The sequence below is a fragment of the Uloborus diversus genome, chromosome 2, assembly GCF_026930045.1.
Source record: "Uloborus diversus isolate 005 chromosome 2, Udiv.v.3.1, whole genome shotgun sequence".
Lineage (NCBI taxonomy): Eukaryota > Metazoa > Arthropoda > Arachnida > Araneae > Uloboridae > Uloborus > Uloborus diversus.
The window spans coordinates 204,778,649-204,802,702 of NC_072732.1; the positions used below are offsets into that span (position 1 = coordinate 204,778,649).

The 24,054-nt window shown below is 32.7% G+C and overlaps 1 protein-coding gene across 1 annotated transcript in view; it reads right to left on the reverse strand.

Moving 5' to 3' along the window:
• The window catches only part of LOC129216249 (RING finger protein 145-like), a 69,112-nt gene that overhangs the window by 2,532 nt on the left and 42,526 nt on the right, over window positions 1-24,054 (reverse strand). Inside the window, exon 2 of the mRNA XM_054850446.1 lies at window positions 9,284-9,481. Coding sequence (XP_054706421.1) covers window positions 9,284-9,422 — 139 coding nt within the window. The 5' untranslated portion in view covers window positions 9,423-9,481. The remainder of the gene's footprint in view (window positions 1-9,283; window positions 9,482-24,054) is intronic.

Genomic DNA, 24,054 nt, shown 5'->3' on the forward strand with positions numbered 1-24,054 from the left:
CGAGAAAAATAACGGCAACACAAATTTGCGAAAAAACTCTGCTCTTGCAAAGAGAGTGAGTCCGCAAATTAGCCCACGATACTGAGGTCTTGAAACGTTTGTATTTTTGTACAATCTAAAACGAGGGAGGGAGTGGCTACTCAAGGGATCCAGAATAAAATGTCGAAAAACTGAATTGAAAGTCGTTTTTGAAGCTAGTCAGGGTTGGCAAAAACCCGGGTTTTTTTAAAAAAGCCCATGGACCCAGGGTTTTTTGGGGGTTTTTTTAAATAAAACCCAAAAAACCCAACCAAAGCTGGGTTTTTTAAAAGAAATGTGGGTTTTTTCTTTTTTTTGTCTTTTTTTAGGGAAAATGTGGGGTACTTGTAGCATATTGTAGCGTAAGTATATGGACAAAGCGCAAAAATTGTCTTGGGGTAAAAAATCTGGAAAACTAGTTAAAAGCGTTTTCTGAAGAAAAGTATAAAAGACGACAAAACCCAAGAATGGTGAAGTTTCAGATTTTTTAGTTTTCATGATTACCAACAGTTAATGCAAAGTTACTTCTCGAGTGAGAAAATCTATTGTTCGTTTTTAATTGCTACTACTTTTTTTTTTGCATTTTACTTTCCTGTATTTTATTTTGTTATGCAAAACTACTGTAGAACCTCAAGTAGTTTTTACTCCCTCTTCACTGAATTCCAGCTTAATCAAGATATTTCTTTCAATTTTATGTTGCCAGTTTTTATATTTCTGTGTACAAACTAAGAAATATTAAACTTTTTCGTAAGCTAATGAAAATACTGTACATCCTGTTCTGTTTTCTGTCCGACCGTTTGAAAAACCTGTTAATTTCTAAAAAATATACCTTGTGTTTATTCGAGTTTTGCGAAGTTTGTTTGCAGGAAATAATTCACATGAAAGCCTTTTAGCTAGAGTAGTATCCTCTGTACAATCTGCAAATATTGGGAAAATCGGACGTGACAGGACTTAGTCAAAATAATTTGAGTCCATTTATTTATCAGTTAAAGAAAAAAGTTAAATATATTTATTTAAAATCTTTGAAACATTTTTTTAATGCTGTTAAGAGTTGAGAAAAACTATTTCAAAAAATTCATTTTTTATGTCCAATGTCTGTGGTGAAGAAGAAATGAAAAAAAAGTTTAAATTGTGAAAGTATTTAAATTAATTTTTTAAAAAACTTCCCAAAAAATTTAAAAAAACCCAAAAGTGGGCTAAATAATGGGTTTTTTTAAATGGGTTTTTTCAAAAAAAAAAACCATTGGGTTCAACCCAATTGGGTCCAATCCAGCCAACCCTGGAAGCTAGGAGTGGTTCGGGATTTTCCCACTGCAAACTCTTAAAAATTTAAAAGTCAAAAATGTTGAGGCTGTCTTTAATGGTGTGGGGAGGTTTTAAAAAAAAAATCGGAAATTGGAGTCTTAAAAACATTAATTTAGGCAATCTTTGGTGAATTGCTGAGATGGTTTTGATGTTCTAAACGGAAAATGTTTTGTAGCTGATGTATTAAAAACTGAGGCTATACTTCAGTTTCATAGGAGAAAGGGAATTTGGGACCCTCTCCCAAAAAGTGTTTGTAATTGAAGTCTTAAAACTTTTAGGCAGTCTTTGGCAATGTCAAGGGGGAGGGGGCTCTGTTTAGGCGAAATTCCGAAACTGGAGTCTTAAAAGCGCAACTTTAGACCGTCTTGGGATTCGGGGTTCCCCTTCCCCGAAAAAAATTCGAAGCTGAAGTATTCAAAACTCAGCTTTAGGTTATCTTTGGGGAATAAGGAAGGAATTCGAAGGCCTTTTCTCAATAAGTTTTAGAACTTAAATTTTTTAAACTTCGGTGATAAATAGGGGAAATCGCAAATTTAAGTCAAATTTAGTGAACTTAGGGGAAGAAGTTCGGGGGGGGGGGGGTTTCTTCCCCGAAAATTTCTCCATGCTGAAGTATTAATCTGTTAATTTGGCTATTTTTGAGTGAGTTAGGAGTTAGGGAATTCGGGGGTCTTTCTCGAAACATTTTCGAAATTGAAGTATTAAAACTTCGGGTTGTCTTTGGTGATGTAGGGAGGGGAGTTGCTCTTTCAATAGAAAAATAAATCTTAAACACAAATTATACTCTTTCAAAAAATTTCCGAATTTAAAATATTAAAACTTTTAGGCGGTCATAAGTCATGTATATAGGTAAGGGGGGTACTGTTCCTAGAAAAAAAAAAGTATTAGAAACTGAAGCCTCTTAAAACTCAAATTTAGGATATTTGTGGTAAATTCAGAAGAAGGGGTTCAGGAGTTCTCTTCCGAAAATTTTTCGAAGCTGAAATATTTAAAATGCCATTTTAGGCTATATTTGAGTGATTCAAGACGGATGTGAGTCGGCGGCCCTCACTGGGGTGAGGATTCAGTTCCCCTATTCATTTTTTTTAAATTAACGAATATTGGAAAGTATACCTCGTTTAAAAAAAGGAACTACTTCACTGAAGTGTTTTTTTTTTTATGGCTAATTTCACCACCTGCTATCTTACGAAATAATTTATTTCCAAATGAAGACTATGGGGAAATGGTGCCAGTTTATTATCATTAGTCGCCCATACCCTTCCCCACCTTTCCTTCTTTTCTGGTTAAATTGGCACTAACTTGGGTAGACTTTTCGATCAGAATTGATTTATGTTGCAAAAGTGAAAAATCTTATGTCCCAAGCGATTTTATTGCTGCAATAAAAATGTTTGCGATTGGCAAAACACTAACGGCGGGGAGCCCAGAACGCTTTTAGCCCTATCCAACATCGTCTAAAATTGCGTTTTTGGAACTTCAATTTTCGAAATATTGCCGAAGGAGAGTTCCTGAACTCCATCCCTTCGATAATGCATTCAAAAAGCGTATAAACGTTATGAAAGATGGAGTACAATTTCGTTTTTAAAGCTTCAATTTCGAGGAGAGTCCAGAGCGCCCCCCCCCCCCCCGCTCTCTAATATTTTTGAAGGTCACCTAATATTGTGATTTTGAGGCAATCAGTTTGAAAAAATGATGTTAGAGAGTCCCTGAACCCCTCCTTTCCCTGAACTTTATCGAAATGGCGTACTATTGCGGTTTTTGGACTTCAAGTTGAAAAAAATTCTGGAGAAAAACCCCCAAGAGTCTCCGCGTTTGGCGGCTTTTAGGTTTTTGGAATTACAATATCAAAACGCTTAAATATTACAATCTAAACTAAGTTCGTGTTCTTAGAAAAGTCAAAAGCTTAAAACTGAAATCAGATTCCAAAACTGGCATTGTTAAAATCTACAACATTTACTCGCATAAATTTTTCCTTAAGCACGCATGCTTGAGGCGGGGGGCTGAAAATATTTTCCGTCTTGAACACATCACCAAACTTGCACCCATGATAAGGGTTATGCCAATGTACCTACATTGACATATGCTAATGTAGGTACACTAGTTCTTCGTTTGTCTTTTAGTTATGGTTAGCCATACTGTAACTTAGGGAAATATAACATGACTCAAAGTTTAGGAACCACTGGTCTAAGACATATAAAACATTATAAATTGAGACCTTCATACCAGGGGTTCATATGTAATTTTTCTAGCTCACAAATTGTCTGGCATGTCACTAAATTTATACCACAATAAAGGTTGTTAATTCTAGGTTGTTACAAGAAAAACACTGACATCTGAAACAAATGGCAACATCAGTGTCACCACAGGGCGACTAATTAGCAAAAAATTGCAATTAAAAATCATCTGTTAGTCATCACCTATGTCTCAAAAATTTTCTGAAAATGCGCTATCTTATACGATTGAAAATTACGTAAATTATTATTATACTTACACATGAATTACTGCACCAGTTCCCACTTTTTTTTTTCGAATAATATTTCTGATTCTTATTGTTAATTTCTACAGAAAACGATATTTTAAAAACTTAACTGATTAGCACTTATAGTTTCAAATCAAAGTGGCCACAGGCAATAAAGAATTTTCCCAATTTTGCCCTTTATAAAACAACCCCACAAATCTGCTATGACATATTCTATTGCTAGAAGATATCATTTCTATCTTACAAAGTGGTACTACTGCCCTTCTTAATGAAAATACTTAAAAGTACACAAACATGATAACTGTAATAAAAATATTGAAAGTTAACCTACTTGTACACTCAAACCAGTTTTGTGCATTTTTTTTGGGGGGGGGGGGCGCATATGAAAATTTCAATCAGATTGGGATAAACCAGATTATAAAAGGTTTGCCAAGATTCCAATTTTTCAGTTATTTTCTATGCAAGACTTTTCATGCAGTCCCTATCCACCGCATTATTATTATTATTATTTTGCAGAAACTATTTTTTATTGTTACTGGTGAAGTTTGTTTTATGCCGTCCCTAACCACCACAGAATAAACAAGTTTGAGTGTACTACAAAATACATCACGCTGAATAACACAAGACCCAAAAGAATACACAACCTGTTACGATCAGAAGTGGAGATCACTAATAAGTGGCAAGGGTAAAAATTAAAAATAAATTTCCTTTTATTTTTCTTAAAATCATAAATTTTAAACATTTCAAGCATAATTCTGTGTTCTTTATGAGAGTCAAAAATTAAATTACTTAAATGCATAGTTTGTAGCTTATCAAATTTACAGAAAACACTGTTCTTCAATTTTATTGTTTTTTAATGATAAATAGTCAGGAACAATACTGCGTACATTTCTAGTTAATGATTTGTTTTTTCTTAAATCCTTATATCTATTTAATTAAATAAAAATGAGCCAAGAAATACAACCTGCAAATACAAAATAATAATAATAAATCCTTCCTTTTTTCGGTGTTACATAGGTTAATACTGCATTTTGTGTAATAAAGATTGCCGATGCTACGATTAGATTCTTGTTTCCTTACCTCATGACTTAAACAAACAATTAGGCATAATTCCAATGTTACACATTTTTCTATTTACCCACTATTACATTGTTTTTTAATCCAAACTAATTGGGATCAGAGAGATTTCAGTAGCAAATCGTTTGGATCATAGAACATAAGGCAGTGAGAAGCAAAGGAATGTAAGTAGCAGAATTAAAAATTTGGGGATAACCAGTACAAATGGTAGGTGAACCTCCCGGCTGTCTTGGCACAAGAAATAGTATTAGTAGCCTGGTAGGTGCTGTTATACTTAGAAAAACTTTTCAATGAAAATATAAAATATAAACAGGATTCAGGGTTCATACTCAATTCGGATGAAAAAATTCCATGACTTTTCCAAGACTTTTTCATGACTTCATAAAAATTTTCATGACCTTGCTACACGAAGAGAACAGTACTAATTAATGTTAAACTTGCCAATTTTTTTCGGAAATGGGTATTAGAAAAACTTTTACATGAGTACCATTACCTCATTGGAGCACTTACTTGTGACGGAAAAATATCAGTGCATATTACTGAAAGTAATAAATTATTCTTATTTCTCTTCATCACATAAATTCAAGTAAAATAAAAATATAATCTATGCGATACACTGATGTTTAAATGTCTAATAATTATTTATTAAATAGGGCAGAATAGTAATGAATGGGATAAAAATCAAATAAGTTTAAAATGATAAATTTACTTCATAAAAACATTGACCTTTGATGTCAATGGTGCATCTAATCACTTATATAACTGGACAGCATACTCGTTCATTGAAGCGAAGCTACTTTTTACAGTAAATTCATTTTTCCAAACCAGATATTTCAGCTGGCTAAAAGGATCAGTTTTGCGAGCTATATGTTGGGCACTACTGTTTTAGAGTATTAGAATTCCCCTATTTCTATGTTCTATTGCCTGACTAAAGTCTTCATTTTAAAACCTTCAACATATAAAGATAAATTCTGATAAATTTAATAATGAACTTTTTACAAGTGGTTGAAACGAACTCGGATGCAATTGAATTACACTTTTTGAGGGGGCATGGCAAAATCAAGAAAGTGCGAGTCCACTACTACAGAATATAAAATATAAGAAGTACTGAAAATAATGGTGGGTTCAAAATTAGTAATGCCCCAGTAATAAAATCACATCACAAAAAAAGGTGAGCGGCTGTTACAGAAGCGGATGAAATTGGATTTCGAAACTCGGATTTGTTTTTGAGATCGTTCAATTTATATGCAATATTACTAAATCACTCAATATTTCTAGCGCTCTTTTAGCAATTGTTGCTTTCTTACTACCCAAGACATTTTTCCATGACTTGAAATAAATTTCCATGACTTTTATGAAAATATTAATTTTCCATGACTTTTCCAGGTCTGAAATTTGTTTATATTTTTTCCATGACTTTCCAGGATTTCCATGACCTGTACGAACCCTGAGGATTACAGTACAAAAAATATACCAAATCAATTATCAGTACAATATAGCTTGACCACAGAGAGATGGTGGGTGAAATGAAAGCATATCCCGTCTTTTTGTAATACGTAGGATCAGTAAGCAAGAACCCAGAAGCGGTAAAAAATTTTATGCACATAAGATCTCGCTGACCCTACCTAATACAAAATGAAGTGGTCCTTTTTAGCTTCCAGTTCATCTGTCATCTCTCCGTGGTCAAGCTATACTACTGTGCATAATATGTTATTTAGTCAGTTTTAAAACATAATAAAATCCCTCATTTTCTTCTGAATCAATGACAAAGTGCATTAAATGATAAATTAATTTAATTTGGCAGTGGGTCAAGATAGTGGTTACAGATTCAATAGGTTTTACTGTATTTGAATTTTGCCACAGTTCAAAAATAGGGAAAGCTGCTGTACCGACAGACGGTTGTACCTACAGACGTTGGTCGGGAAATTCCGGTTATCGTCGTGAGAGATCCTAATTGAGGTTCAACCTGTGTGTCAGAGCCCTCTCCAATACCCCAGAAAGTTTCAACCCCATCAAACCAATATTTAAGATTTTATCACATTTTTTCGGTTTTAGTAGGATCTAAGTAAAATATAACATGAGCAATTTCTTTTTTTTTTCACCCGTCGTGTATTATGTTATTCATTTTTGTTGTAGGTATCACGATTTGCTATATTTTGAAGGTTTTGTTTCTGATTTTTAATGTTGTAAATAGTGATGTAAAATACCCGGGTATTTATTTTTAGGGGTAAATACCCAGGGTATATACCTGGGTAAATACCCAAAATGGGTATTTACCCGGGTATTTATTTCAAAAATTTATATTCAACTAAAATACTTTTATGTTTGTATTCCACTATGTATATGCAACTAACCATATACAAAACATTAAATTTTTGCCTAAAAATTGTATTTTGATCACATATATTTAAAAAATTATTGTGTGAAACAACTTAGCAATCTAATATGATATTCACATTAAATGTGTTGGATATGCCTACTCAGCGTTGCTAGCCAAATTTCAGATATAAAAAGCCATTCTACAAAATGTAAAAAGCTTAACTGGTTATAAAAAAAGCAAACATCCTATTTAAGTTTTAGAATAGTTCATTCTGAATTCTGACAGTTTTTTTTTTTTTTTTTTTTGGTAAGATTTAATTAAGCCTTTAATAAAAAAAATTATAATACATAAATTTTTATATTTTTTATCTTTCATTTTATGGTTTATGTTTAAAAAAAAAATCATCACCTTTTGATACCACCCAAATTTTTTTTTTGCAAAATGCGCAACTACTAGGGGATTTACCCTTCCTTCGGATGAATACCCAAAAAAATATTTACCTTCCCACCCTACATCAATAATTGCGTGTATTAAAAATAGTTTGAATAAATCTTCATCATGAAGTACCCGGGAGCAAATGCAAATGAGCAAGGCAACAGAAAAGGATATTTTGATTTTTTCTTTTTGCTTATTAATGTGAAAACTGTTTCTATATTTGCCACGTTATCACTTAATCAACAATAAAATAAATAAATAACATCAGTCTTAATAACTTATCAGTTTATTCTTCCAAACATCCCTCATGCTTCCTTTTTTTTTTTTTTTCCATTTTGGATATGACTAATATAGTTTGTGATTTTGAAATTCTGAAGTTCATCGTTGAACTGCTTATACTTCTCCAATTATGACATTGAAAAGAAAGATTCTTTGTTTCATGATGTGTTTCTTTCATAATTTCATCAAGTCTTTCAATAAAAAGTATTATAAATTGTATAATACATATGTATGTACCAGTTTTACCAATTATTTCATATTTAGATTTAAAAAAAAAAATTCACATTCACGTTTTGCATTTTTTTGTAAAATACCCAGTTTTTGAGTATTTACCCAGGCCTTGGGTAAATACCCAAAAAATATTTACCTACCCGCTGGGTATTTACCCAATCCACATCACTAGTTGTAAAACTGGTCCTGTCGATGTGACTGCCTTGCAAAACCAAAATGGCATACCTTGTACCCAAGGACACACTACCATGTGTACCCACGAACAGCAATTTTTAGTCTCCTTGAGTCACACTCGAGTCTTCTTACAATGTGAAGTACCTGAAAATGGTTCCTTGTCATCAACGTTAGAAATTTGCTTTTAACAATAATGATGAATTTGAAGTAGGGCTTGAGTGTTGAAATAACCCTCACCTATTGTAGGATCTTCAGACCGTCAATCCCACCTGTTTTCATTCGAAGTAGACTTTTCTAGATTTTTGTTGATTTATCTAAACTGAGTTTTTTGTGATGGGTTAATTTTAGTTAAAGGTTTCAATTTGCATATAAATTGAAGTTATTACGTAGGTACGTAGAGAGCCATACTATCATGAATCTAGTTATTTTTTTGTTTAAAAACATATTAATTATTCATAACATCATTAACTCTCTTAAGACTAATATTTTTTTTTAAGAGTTCACAGATGTTATTGATTAAGGAAAATTTTAAAAAAGGGAAAAAAACTTCGATTAATTTTCAAAGTTTAATTTCTGTTGCATATTTTACTTAAGGTTATTTTCAATGGATGTTTGAAGTATTTCAACATAAAATGGCTTATGAAAATGTATTGAGTATAATTCAGTTCCTCAGAACTAGTTATATATTATTTTTTACATGTCCATGGGTACAAAGGCACCTGTCCGCAGGGTGAACGGGTTGTTGTACCCACAGACAAAAAAGATGGTTTTTTTTAAAAAAATTTTGAGGTTGAAAGCTTTGAGATTTTCACCTGACAAAAATTGCCAAATTAGATGATAAGCCGTAGATCCTGCCAGAAAAATTTTCCAATCGATTATCCATTCCCAGAGACCAGCAAAAATAGAAAAGTAAATTTTGTCTGTGGGTACAGCAGCTTTCCCTATATGTTTAGATTAGTTTTACTTACCAACATTTATGGCAAGACTTTTAAGAATGTCATCCATGTCCAAAGAGTATGGCAGGGATTTTTCTGTATCATGTTGCCACCAGTAATCTATTATAAATAAACCAGGAACTCTCATAATCGCGCTTATAGCTGCCTCCATCTTTCATTCGTATTAAATGTCAACTGTAAAACTTCAGTTCATTGTCAGTGTTAATATTCCTATGTAAAAAAAAAAAAGAAATTTAGTCAAAACATTCGATGTTTCAGGCAAAAAATTAGATTTCAACTTTTAAATATTGTCAATTTCTCACAATAATTTGGATGACTAGGGGGTCATTCAATTGTGCAATAATGAAAAATATAAATAAAAAAGTAGCGATTGAAAAGCATAAGAAAACATGTTTTTGGGCGAAACCATAAACAGCTTGTACAGGGGGGAGGGGGGCAACGGCCCCCTCACTTCCAAAAGTAAAGGGGTCTTGTCCCATCACTTTTCACAGTTAAAAATTAATTAACACAGTGGATTGATTTATTTCATGAAAATAAAAACTAAAAATTCCAAGTAAATGAACTTTTCATATCTTATTTCATAGGAATAGAACTTTAAAATGGAAGGGGAAAGCCTAGGGGGAAGGGGCCATTCGTCTCGATTTTTGATGTCATATTTCACATTTTTAGAAGTCATCAAATCGGTAATATAAAAAACCAGTAATACAGCCCAGTTTTACAGAAAAACAAAAAAAAGCTTCAGGGGCTGCGTCCCTCTAACCCGTACACTTCTTTTCTATATTCTCATGTCCCAAACCAATGTACTCTGTGGGCACTCATGCTACAATCTGGTTGGAAATCAAAAGTATCCTGGATCACAATCATTGTATGAAGAGGAGGCATGGTTCATACTCAACTTTGATAACTATATAAAATTAAAAAAAAAAGAATGAGTTGCAACTGTAGAATCAAGAGGGAAAATTGAAAATCCTTTTAAATGCCTTATACTGTTAAAAATCAATTTCAATTATTTTATTTGCGAACAAATAGAAACTGGCAACAGATAAAAATTTTAAATCATTGCGTTTAATTTCCTTGTCGGCCAACAATGAATTCGGTGATCAATTGCGTGAATAAAGGCTTAGCCCAGTGGTTGGAAGTAGCGCGCTACAAGTAGCGACGCTACTGTAGTAGCTACATTTTTGAGTAGTTTGTAGTGTAGCGGACTACTTTTTTAAAAAAGTAGTGTAGTGAGTAGTTAACTACAAAAAAATAGTAGTTTGTAGCAATTTCTGGAAACTACTTTTAAATAAATGAAAAAAAATAAATAAATAAAGGTTCAAACGAATTTGACTGGCACAAATTTTACACAAGTACATCAGCGGAGGCAATGAGAAACAAGACTCATAAAAATACGAGCTGACCTCAGGCATTTCATTTTTACATCATACGTTATATCTGTTTGACGCCATTAGTTTGTTTGCCGTCGTAATTTTCATATTTCACCAATATTTATATTGAAAAATGCATTTATTTTCGCAAAAATGAAGGTTTTGGTGATTTTGCGAGTTGAAAGTTTGGTGAATTTTATATGAACAGACCAAAGATTGAAAAACAAAAATATTTTAGCGAGGCTTAAATTTTCGATAGTATTCACCAAATAAAAAGAAGCTACTGAAAATGTTATAGAAAAGGATGAAATTTAACTGTTCTGGAGGACTTACAATACTTACGAGCATTAGAGTGTTTGAGAGTATGATAACGGAAATTTTTTTTAGTATCTTCTGATGAGCTAATTTATCATTTTTTTTGTTCAATCCTCTTAGGGTGTGTGTGTATATTAAGGTGTCCCCCTCCCCCCCTCCCCCAAAAAATAGAAAGTTGAATTTTCAAGTCGCACACTCTCTTACATTTTATCCTTTTTCGTCAAAAAAAAAAAAAAATCATTTAATTTGAACAACAGCAACAAGTGCCGATTATATCTGAAAGTGTGAACCAGCGCTTATGTAATGCTAAGCCAAATTAAAATAAAATGTTTTTTTAGAAACTCAAAATTTCTGTTGATAAAACGCTGCTCCTATACCCCACATATGCACCACAAAAACATTTATTAAAATTAAAAACTATTTAGATATCCCACACGTGGCCTAACATTTATAATTTTCTTGAAAAAAATAAGTTTTTGGTACATATTTTCAGAAATGTAAGATTTTACGAAATTATCAGCTGAAAAATACAAACGGTAAAGTAGAAAAGTAGGTAATTAGCGTTAAATAGAAATTCTTGTCTTCCTGCATTTTTTAAGTCTCCCACATAGTACTCAAATATATGGATTTTTTTCAGGTTGAGTTAAAGTTCTCATTTAAAATATATTATTTTTTTATTATTCGTTTGTTGTTAATCTGTAAATGTGTTCGCCAGTAATTTTTTAACTTGATATTCTATTTAAATTTATATGTAATTTTTTAAAAGATAACTGAAAAAAAAATCAATTTTTTAAATAAAACTATAAATTTTAGGTCAAGTATGGCATATCTAAATGTTTTTTAATTTGAACAAATCTTGTGGTTCATGTGGGGTGTTGGATACAGGGGCAACGTTTTATCAACAAAAATTTCGAGTTTTTAAAAAAAGTTTTTTTTTTCGATTTGGCCTAGCATACAAGTACTGTTTTACACTTTCAGGTGCAAGTCGGCACGGGTTGCTGTTGTGCAAATTATATGAAACTTTTTTTCACGATTGTTTTGACACAAGAGGAAAAATACAAGAGTGTATGCGACTTGAAAAATTGACTTTCATTTTTTGAGGGACAACCTATTGTGTATGCTTTTTATTTGCTTATTTTTTGGAAAGTAGCGAAGTAGCGACTACATTTTAAAAGTAGTTTGTAGTTGCTACATTTAAAAAAAGTAGTTGTAGCTGTAGTTAACTACTTTTGTAACAAAGTAGTTGTAGTTGTAGTTCGCTACAAAAAAATTGTAGTTTTTCCAACCACTGGCTTAGCCGTTATTAAAATCTGCTTTTATGAAACGTTATAATTCGAATTTTATGTACCATGGAAGATCCAAATACAGTCTATCAGACGAGGGGGGAAAATCTCTTTATTTTGGCATTAAATTTTAAACTTTTTAAATGTGTTTTCACCCCCAAAATCACAAAAAACCTTTTAAAGGTTTTTCATTAATATCTTTGTTAATTAATGTCATCCAAAGACGCAACCTAGCTAAGAACATTCTCGATCAACTCTCCATTCTAACAAAATTTGTTTCTTCAAAATCGGTCATTTAGGTGCTAGAGTGTCACAGACAGATACATAGATGCACAGACACGTCGAACTTATAACCCCCTTCCTATGTGTGTCGGGGGTTAAAAATTAAAAGTAAGGAGTTTTGCAGGAGTTAATTTTACTTTTGAAGGACTAGTTTCTTGTTCAAAGATGCATTTTCTAAAACGCATTTCAAAAACATATATGCACAACTCTTGTATTATTTATTTTTGCTCATCACAAACACACTAAATTTATAGTAAAACATGAATTTACAGCTTCTTACACTTGGGAAGATTAAGAATCAAATTCAAATATGAGAGGGGGGGTGACCATTAAAACATGTTTTGTTTTGAAAATGAATAAAAAAATAAGTGAAATTGATAGAAAATTAATATTTTCAACAAAAAAAAAAAAACACATATTAACAATTTCCTGACCGAAAAAAAAACTTTAAAACCTAAAATAATTGTTCAAATAAGAACTATAATAAGCCGACTGAAAGTAATAGAGGCCAAAATAACTTCCAACTGTCAAAATTTGTAGTGATGTCAGAGGTGGTATACTCACTACATCCCTCGGTTTTAGTAGATCACTGTTTAATACACATATTTACACGTTCACTCTTCCAGTGACAATCTTCCTCTGACTGCCAGTGCTGATTTTCAGTTAGCCCTGTGGGAGTTCAAGTGGTTGCGCAATTGGGGTTTCCATAGTTGCCCAATTGGGATTTCTCCTTTTGCATGAACTGATCTGATGAATTTATGGGTTTCCCACAGAGTATCCCCCAGTGACAGAGGGCAGTTAACCCAAAGAAATAGAGACGTACCGAGTACTCGGTAACTAAGGTAGGTGCGGGTAATAAGGCCTACCTAAGGGAGATTTGGAATAAAATGGGAAGAAAAGGATCCGAATCAGCAAATTGCAAATTTAATTAAAGTACCATTCAATTACTACACGAAAATAACAAAAAACGGCCTTTCTTGCCGAAAACAAACATAAAATTAATTATTTAAAAAAACCTTGCAATTAGGCCTTATTATACTACGGTAGGGTAATAAGGCCTAATATTTTAACACTCGTAAATAATCAAAATAAGCTATTATCATTGGTAATTGAGAGCATTTGTAATATTCTTAAGCATTACTCATGCTGAAAATCTTCAAAATAACAAAAAAAAAAAAACAGCCGTTAGGGCACTCAAAAATATCTTCGTCATCGGCTGTCAAACCGACGCATTGCTCATGATACCACCTGTTGCATTTTGAACAGGGCCTCATGTCAATCATTTTATCCTCCTCACAAGCGTGACAGTACCAACTAGCATCGTTTTTTTTTGTTTTTTTTTTTTATCGTCTTTCTTTGAAGGTTGACGTCATTTTTTGCTTTTTTCTCTTTTCTATATTCTTCAAACAGTTCTTTGGTGACTTTAATTCCTCGATAATTAATAGATTTTCTTCTTAAAATTGATGTTTTTTCAGTATTTTTCACTGGAGTACGCATAAGCTCTTGAAATGCCTTTTTTTTTAGTGGAGCTAGTGGTACATTGTCCTCTTCATCGTCCGAACTAGAACCGTAAACCATGCCGTACGTCGCTCCAGGAGGTTTGTTTGGGGTACTGTTAATTATTTCATCTTGTGCTGTCGATGTGGAAGGCCTTGGGGTTATTGGCGTGAGGGAGGTGCGAGGTTGCGAATTTTTTTCTTGAAATTTGTCAGCTTCGGGAGCTGGAATTTCTGTTAATACAGACGGAGCAAAAGCTGTTTCTGAAATAGCCTGTGGATTCAATGGATACAAACCAGTGGCTTTAAAGCCGCTTGTAATGTTACTATGTGTCATGCATTTAGACCAGACATTTGAAAGAATAACATTAAACCGTGCCTTGTTGAGCTTTTTGTCTGGGTTTTGTTCCATAAATGATAAAACTTCTGCATCCCAGTGGTGTTCAAATGATCGATAGACGGCTTTATCAAGGGGTTGGAGTTCATGAGTGGTGTTCGAAGGTAAACAGTATAATGATATATCGAGAGAATCGGCGACTTCAACGATTGTTAAGTCTAGGTGACAAGCCGCTCCATCAAATATTAAAAGGGACTTTCCTGCACTTTTAAATTTAGATAGGTGTTTTAGAAATTCTGTAAAAAGTTCATTAGTCATGTAACCCTTTGTAGATTTTTCTACCAAAGAACCCGGTGGCAAATTATCATATAATTCTGCCTTCAACCGTTTGCCTTTAAATATTATCATTGGTGGTATAGCAGTACCAACTGCATTTACACATCCAGCTATTGTGACACTTTCGTCGTGTTCCGAAGACTGTAAATGCACTCTTTTAGTCCCCTTCTTTGCCAAAACAGTCTGCTGGTGGTGAACTGTGAGACGGCAGCCTTTCTCATCCATGTTGTATATTCTTTCAGGATGACTTCTCAAGTCCAGATTATCATAAATTTCATTCAGTCTGTTAAAGTGATCATTAACGATAAATTTGTTAAGCTTTTGAGCTCTGGCCGGGTTCATAAATTGAGCTTTTCGTCTAGATATTTCCGGGTGTCTTTTCATAAATGCTTTAAACCAATCTTTACCAGCAACTTTAGCAAGTTTATTAAAATTATGCTTTATGTTATTAAGCTCACAAAATTTATAAACCAAGCGTCGGAGAATACGTGGTGTCACAGGCAACCCTACTTCAGCAAACCTCAAAATTCTGATGACAAGATCAGCTTCCTGGTCATCACTGAGAATAGATTTTCTACCAAGTGTTTTTTTCAAACTTCCGGTCTGGAGATGGTTTCTAATGGTTCTCCTGGGAACATTATACCTCACAGCTGCTTTATATGAGCTCAGCATACCTCTTCTTACTGCTTGGACAGCCGACACTAAGTCATTATCAGACCACAGTGCTCGTTTGGGGGGCATCGTGATGTAGGCACTAAAATAAGAATGAACCAAGTCGTAAACAGCCGCAATTACTAATAAACACTCATACCATGTTGAGAAAGGTTCAAAATAAGATGCACAGCTGAAAAACTACGTTACAAAAAAAAGGAGTATAATAAGGCCTACGGTCAACTTTCGTAGGCCTTATTAGCCGCTGACGTCGAATTTAAAAAAATACAAAAAAGTACAATAATTCGATCATATTATTTCCCTCAGACATGAAATATCGATAGAAGCATTCACGACAGATAACTGTAGCGCAAAACTATGCATAAAAGTATGATATTACAAAAATTACTTACATTTCAATCTGACGATTTTTTATTATTCGTGTCTTACAAGCGTTCCGTGAAAATGAATCTGGGCTCGCTGGTCAAAACAACTGAGCATGGCGTTGCGACCAGTTTGAGGTGCCATCTGGGAGTGTAAACTATCTACGATAGCGTTTTTGAGCGGCCACAACCATTTTAAATTATATTTTCGCTGTTTAGGCCTTATTACCCGACAGGCCTTAATACCCGCACCTACCTTACTCGGTACTCGGCCAATTTGCCGAGTACTCGGTACTCGGCCAAATTCTGATCAGATACTCGGCCAATACCGAGTAGTTGCAAAAAATTGAATATTGTCCAAGACAGATACTAAAATTTATAAAAAAAGAGCAAGCATTATATTTTGCAATCATTTACAATTAAAATTTATAAGTCAAATTTAAATTTTGAGAATAATGAAGTTTATAATGCTTCAATGGAATAAATCTTTATTTTAATGTCCCCAAAGTTAATAAAACTTATTTATTAAAAATTACGCAAAAAATGTAAGTATAGAAAATATGGAATTTTTATATTAAAAATGGATTTTTGCTCCAAACAAAAATTAGTTATAAAAAATGTAAAAATACCTTTGCTTAAAAAATAAAACAACCTTAAAAGCACAGTGCAGGAACTCTGCAGACACGTGTTTTGGCATTACAAGGAATTCCTTTTTCAATGCACAAAATGGGGGCTCGTAGATTTAAAGGCATCCGACAAAAGTCGTATTTTTTTGTTGAATGTCTTTACATTTTTTAGCTCACATGTTATGCACTGAAAAAGACGTTCTTTGTAAGGGGGGGGGGGCGGCAGAAACACGTGTCTGGAGTGTTCCTGCACATTTGTTTTATCTGCTTTTAAAAATTATTTATGTTTGGCAGATTAGAACTATAATTGATTGGTATACAGTGAAACCCCTCCTAACGGACACCCCTCAAAGGCGGATACCCCTCTTATGCGGACAATTTTTAATTCCCCAGTTCCAATGCAAATAAATTTTATTAAACCCCTGTCCTGCGGACACCTCTATATTGCAGAAAAAAAATTTGTCCTGTTAGTGTCCGCATTAGAGGGATTTTACTGTAATTTGTTTTAATTCCAACTTGATTAATCATACCTTTTATTTATTTATTTTTAATTTCAAAAATTATTTTTTTGTAAAATTTTTGACACAAACAAAATTGCATATATATATAATGCGTAATTAAATTTCAGCAGGAATTTAGTTTTAAAAACTATTATATGGACAAGGAGGTTTATACTACTATTCCAATAAGTTCAAAATTCATCACATGTGTGTCGGTGGTTCTTCTTAAAACATAATTGGTACTTGGAACACCGCCGAGTAGTGAAAGGCCGAGTACTCGGTAACTCGGTACTCGGCCGAGTAATAAAAGGCCGAGTACTCGGTACTCGGCTACTCAGTACGTCTCTACAAAGAAACGTTTTTTTTTTTGAGAATCAACACTGGAAGTCATTTCATGTTGTTGAAGAAAACATAAAATATATACATATATACAAAAATAATTGAAAATTTGAGATTGATATATATGTACAAAAATCTTTCACTAATATTTTGCAGTGAAAAGAAGATATATTAGGTTATATATTGATAATTAGGTGCTAAGTTTTTTTTCGAAAATGTACTCGTCTTCCGTATCTAGTGACGTGTTGCAGGTTCGTTTGTATGTGTTTTTTTGATAGTTTTTAGTTTTGTAGTTGCTGGAGGTGGAGAATGGACAGTTTCCGGAATTACATGAACTGGTTTAACGCGGTCAAGAGAAACTGTTGTGCGTCAATCATTGATGTCTATTGTAATTGTTTTCTCCGTTTTGCTCAACACTTTATGAGGACCAGTATATGGTTGATGTAAAGGTGGTTTCACATGATCAACTCTTAGAAAAATATGCGAAGATGATTTTAGCAAAGGATGGATTTAATACCGATCGGTGCAATGAGCAGATGTCGCAACAGGATTCAGCTGTCTCATTCTGTCACGAAGATCAGTTACGAAATCCGAGTCACATGCAGGAGTGTATGTAGGGTCGATTATGTCACTAGAAGACGTAAGGTTGTGCCGTAAACCAGTTCTGCACAAGAAGATTGCAAATCTTTCTTAATGGCTGTTCGGATACCCAGAAGAATTACGGGTATTAGTTCTGACCATCTGTCGGTATTTTCATGAGCTTTTAAAGCAGACTTTATATGCAGGTGGAAGCGTTCAACAAGTCCATTTGCAATTAGATGATAACTAGTTCGGATCTTTTGAGTGCCCAGTAAGAGAGTAAATTCAGTAAACATTGAAGAGCGAAACTGGGGTTCTTGATCAGAAGTTATTATCGATGGACATCCAAAACGAGAGATCCAAGTGTTGAATATTTCAAGGCATACGGTTGGTGCTTTAATGTCAGATATGGGTACTGCTTCTGGCCATCTGGAAAAGCGGTCAATCATAGTAAGAATGTATATTTTAACGTCAGATGGTGGCAAGGGACCCACGAACTTCCAACTATCAAAATAATTAAAATATTTGCAGGATACAAAAGGACAAACTTCAAACACACAGGGTTCATACCCTTTAGGCAGAAAAAAATTCAAGCACTTTTCAAGTACTTTTCAAGGTAAAAAATTTTGTTTTCAAGGCAATATTATAAATTTGTACTAAAAATATTGTATGCAGATTTCATTTACTATAAACACATAGAAATAAGGCAATAATACAAAAAAGTATAGGAAAACAAAATTGCTTTTTCTACAACGAGAGACGCTTTGATGAAAGATTTACTCCATTGAAAGTTTTTCTGAAAATGTTTGAAAAGTTTGGTCATAAAGAGAAGCAGATACCAAGAGGTTTAATTTTGAGGTTTTTCAAAGGTTGCAGCAGTCAGAGGTTTGTATATTTTCTAGAATCAGCAAATTAATACTTTATAAAAAAAACCTTTCATAAGTGCTTTTAACTTTTATGGGAAGAAACTAAAATACACAAGTTCAATGGCATTGCCAGAGAGGAGTTTTTGAAGTCACCCCCCCCCCCCCCCCCCCCGGTTTCAACATTTATTTCCAATATCTATACAGTGGTTTATTACACTATAAGGGCGGTTAGGACAAAAACACTAACCAGAAAGTTATTTCAGTTTGCACTATTAAGTTCTAAAAATATTAGGTTTGCAAATCATTTATAAGTATGCAAATCAATTATTCGTATGTATTTATTAGCTGTTCAGCCAATAAGGCATTTCAACTGTCCTCGAGTAAATTTAAAAATTAGAAAGCAAGAAAATTTTATGAAAGTCCACAGTCCAGTCTCTACACCTCAAAATATACAAAAGCAGCTTAAGCAGTGATAAATACTCTGAAAGCAAACTTGAGCCTATTCAGCTTTCATTGATTAACTTGCAATAGACAATAAATGTGCAAGTTCAGATTTATAGAGCCATATTTCGAAATTGAAAAAGATTCACAAGAAGTTGACATATATTATGACAAAAGTAGTTTTATTTTGGGAAAAAATGGGTTATTGTTGAAATTAGAATTTAGATTTAGAAAGGCAATAATATTCAGGTGTAATTGTGATTTGTGAGTTCATAAAAAATTACATGAAAGTTTCAAAGAGCAAAATGGGGCAAGGGGGGGGGGAATAATTTTTAAAACTAAGCCCCCTATTACTTGAATATACATATGTACAACAATATCTTTTGCTATGCATACAATTCATAAAATAGTTTATTAAGTTAAAATATTCTGCATAGAAATACCATGCCCAGTGCCTGTTGATAACCAGCAACAGGCACTGGGCCTAGCTAGGCTGGTACTGGTCACTTTATTAGATCCAAATGAAGATGAATGACCCTCCTTAAGCTATCTACCCCTTTGCTGATTAAAGCCTCTTTCAGTAAGCTCCAAGTACCCACAACCTTAATAAAGTAGTAATTTTGAACATTTGAGGAAAAGGGGAAAATTGGAGATATAGGGAGGTAAAAGCATGAAAACGAACACTACACGATTTCAAGTGAATAATCATAACACAACCACCCCTGTTATACACCTTATTTATTTCAGCAGACATAAAAAAATGATGTACTTATAAATAAAATTATATAAATCAACTTTATATTTAAAATACAAACTTTAAGTTAATTTGTTAGGTGCTCAACTGCTGAAATTTAAATTTTTTTTAAAAAATCTGTTATGACCAAAAATTAGGTAAATATAATCATTCAAAATTGCAAAAATAAATAAGCAAATAATTAAACAAAACCAAGGTAATAAATTCTTTAACTCTTTAGCTATTAAAATAAAAAATAAAATAAGCTAATCTGATGCAGCAGTGTCAAAATAACTACTAATTGCCAAAAATATAAAAATATTTACAAATACAAAAGGATTGAAATCTCAAACAAGGGAAGCAAATTTTCGCGAATTAAGTTTAATGTTGTCATGTTTCCCATAAAATAAACTTATATTTTACTGAAATTAAACATAAAATATGCTAATCTACGGTAGCAAATATGAAAATAACATCCGATTAGAGAATATATTTAAATATTTGCAAGATGCAAAAAGATTGAAATTTCAAACACGAGAAGCAATTTTTCGCAAAGTCTGAGTTCGTTCGACATGGCATGTTTCCCATGAAATAAATTTATTTGTTTTTTATTAAAATTAAACAAAAAATATACTAATCTAAGGTAGCATATGCGAAACTAACATTTGATTAGCCAAAATATTTAAATATTTGCAGGATGCAAAAAGATTGAAATTTCAAACACAAGAGCAATTTTCGGCGAAACCCGAGTAAGTTCAATGTTGTCATGGTTTCCAAATTAATATCTTTGTTAATTAATGAAATTAAACAAAAAAATAAACTAATCTAAGGTACCATATGTCAAAATATCTTTCGGTTGTAAAAAACATCAAAATATTTACAAGATGCAAAAGGATTGAAATCCCAAACACGGAAGCAATTTTTCGCGATGTTGCATAATGAACACATGTTCAGAAAATTGCATTGGTGAAATACTTTTTTAAAACTTCTAAGCACAATTCGTTGATTTTTGAGAGAATTTAAGCACTAAGAAACTTTTTCAAGGTTTTTTAACTTTTTCAAGGTTTTCAAGCACTTGAAAATGAACTTTTTTTTTTCAAGCACTTTTCAAGGGCGTACGAACCCTGACACAACAAACAATTTTCGGTGATGCTTGTGTCTGATTTTAACAGAAGGTTACTCATACGAGATTGAAACACAAAACATTTAATTTAAATATTAGAGATCTCTTTCAAAAATTTGTACGAATTTTTTTAATTATCAAAATAGATCAAAATTTTATAGACCATTTCAAAACTTATGTGTGATTCTTTGCCGATTAACATAGAAAACTGCCAAATTTTAAGAATTTTTCTTCTAAAATGTATGAAAATTATAATTCTAGGAAATAATGGTATCACTGTTTAGCTTTTAAATTGCTCTTTCATCTACTGTATAAAATACATTATGTTTATACTAGCAAAAATACCCGGCGTTGCCTGGGTCAGTAATAATTATTAGAAAAAATCGTTACTTGCTTTTGTTTTCTGTTTTAAGTAAAAGAATTTAAAACACATCTTTTTGACGTGATTAAAAATCGAGTTTCTTCCTTACCCATAAAACTAAAATAGCAATAAGTATAAAGAACAAAGTAGTATTGATTTAGAAACGAAAGCACTATATTTAAGCATATACAAATTTAAAAAACATGAAATTAATCTTCTCATGTTTAAAAAGATTAATCTGTTGATACTTTTTTTTTAACATGGAGTCTAAAACCATCTCTGTATGGCTAATGAAGTACGAAGTGATTAAAAAAAAAGTAGCTGCGCTCGTAATCCCCTTATACTTGCTTTAGTTATTTCGGGAAATTTCAATCATTGTGGCTCTTGGTGCGATTTTACCGAATTTGCGAAAGTCGTTTCGAGGTACCTTCGATGATGCTCCCCCATTCTTTCCTTACTTTGTAAAACGATATATTAATTTTCGTTACAGAGATATCGTCGCCAGATGCTGAGATATTTTTGGTCACCATAAAATGGCGCTAAACAGTTTCATCCGAAATGTTACCAAAATAAGTAATAAAATTTGGTGATTGTTTGAAATTGTGCAAAAAGGAAAATTAATGGAAGTTTTTGTGCTGTTTATGGATTTGCCTAATTTAGTTGCTGGATTATTTAACACAGTAAAAAAAGTCTTTTGAAAATTCTTTGATTGGCGATATTTTGTTTACATGGTGAAAGCTGAGAAACATTATGACGTAGTCTTCGGCTTCAAAAACAGCAACGTTGAAAAAACTGCCAAATGCATCAGCTACGGAAATCTTTCTGCAAAAATTTTGGCGATCTGCTGGTTGTTTGGATAATGAGTAAGTGTTCAATTAGCATAAATAATAATAAAAACCATTAATTACATTAAAGTTCCGTTTAAATGGAAAATCATCAGCCAAATCATGTATTATTTGCCAATCTTGTGCAAAAATCTTACTTTAAGATTTGACTTGAGAAAAGCCTTGAACAATCACGAAAAGCAAAGAAAGTCAACAATACAACAATTGTCGCTATCGACAGGGAGTTGAGATGATACACTAAATACTGTATTGAGTTGAGGAAAGCCTTCGAACATGGATCTAAAAAGCTCATAACTCGTTTTTTATTCTACTTAGAAATTTCGAACAGGTGCCATCTTCAGCAGAAAAATCAGAGCTTTCGATGGACATATAATGTAAATATGTGCAAGTATTTTTTCATCCCAATATTAGAGAATTTATACAAAAATTGTGTTTTATTACCCCCTAAGGGGGTTTTCCCCCCATAACGGGACGAAAACTACCCTATGTGTTATTCTGATGCATAAGCTATATTATTGTAAAGTTTCATCAAAATCCGTTCAGTAGTTTTTGCGTGAAAGAGTAACAAACATCCATACATCCATCCATACATCCATACAGACAAACTTTCGCATATATAATATTAGTAAGAAATGTTAAGTAATTAGTATCTAACAATTTTCCAAAATTTTAACAAGTCAAAAAAAAAAAAAAAAAAAAAAACAATTTAAATAAAATAAAAAAAGTCAGATTTTTTAAATAAAAAAAAATACAAACCCTGCAAACTACAGATATTACATATGTATTAAAACAGTTGAAATAAAAATTAATTTCAACCAGCGATTCCATACTTAACTTTCTGACATTCAACACTCTTAAAGAGCATGAATTTAGTTTAAAACTTTTAAATTTAATGATTTTAATAAAAATATAAATGAACTGAATTCCCTTGCCTCTTTACAAGGCACAGTAAAGCTCATAAAAGAAAAAATCGTATTCCTATGGCGAATGCAAAGAGATTGCGATTTTTAAAGTGAACGCATTAAAAGTAAAAACAACGGCATATAAAAGAATTTTATTTAATTAAAATTATTTTAGAATTGCATTTTAGAGCTCTACAATAAACGTATTATTCATAACAATCGACGTAATTGAAGCAAAAATCAAATTAAACTAGCGATTTAGATTTTAACTTTTTGACTCTCATCAAGGACACAGAATTTCGCTTGAAAAATTTAACTTTGATTTTTATAGGAATAAAAAGAAATTTCATTTATTTGCCTCCTAAAAAAGCATGATAAGTATCAAAAATCAGGAAAATTCGATTGTCATATCGGATGCAAAGAGATTGCTGCAATCAAAATAAAAGCTAAAAAAGTCTAAAAACGGCAAATAAAAGAATTTACTAAAGCAAAAAACATTTAGAATGGTACTTTAACAAGGCTACAAGATTAATAATTATCAGCATAATCGTCAGAAACTTAGAGTAAGGGGGGGGGATTGGATGCGGGGAAGAAAATAGTCTAGCGGGGAAGAAAATAGTCTAACGAAAAAATCGGATTTCCGGTATTAACAGACGAAAAAATACCGGAATTCCGGTAAAATTCGGTATAACGTAATCACTTGTATCGATTGGCTGTAGAAGAAAATCTTTAAAGTCATATAGAATAAAAAAATAAGGAGTTCGTAAGGAGATAATACCAAAATTCAGGAGTTTTAAGGGCACTATTTTATTTCCTTAAAAAGCAGGAGTTTAAGGAGCGTACGAACCATGGGAGGGAATAGTGAGTGAGCTGTTAAGAGTCATCTTTGGCGGGCTGTAATGGAAATGCCTATGTTTGTTTCTTTTTTGTGTGAAGAAGTTTAAAATTATTGAGTGGGGGTAATTTTGAATTTATTTCTTGGTGGGGGGGGGGTCGTGTTCCACTCCTTAAATAC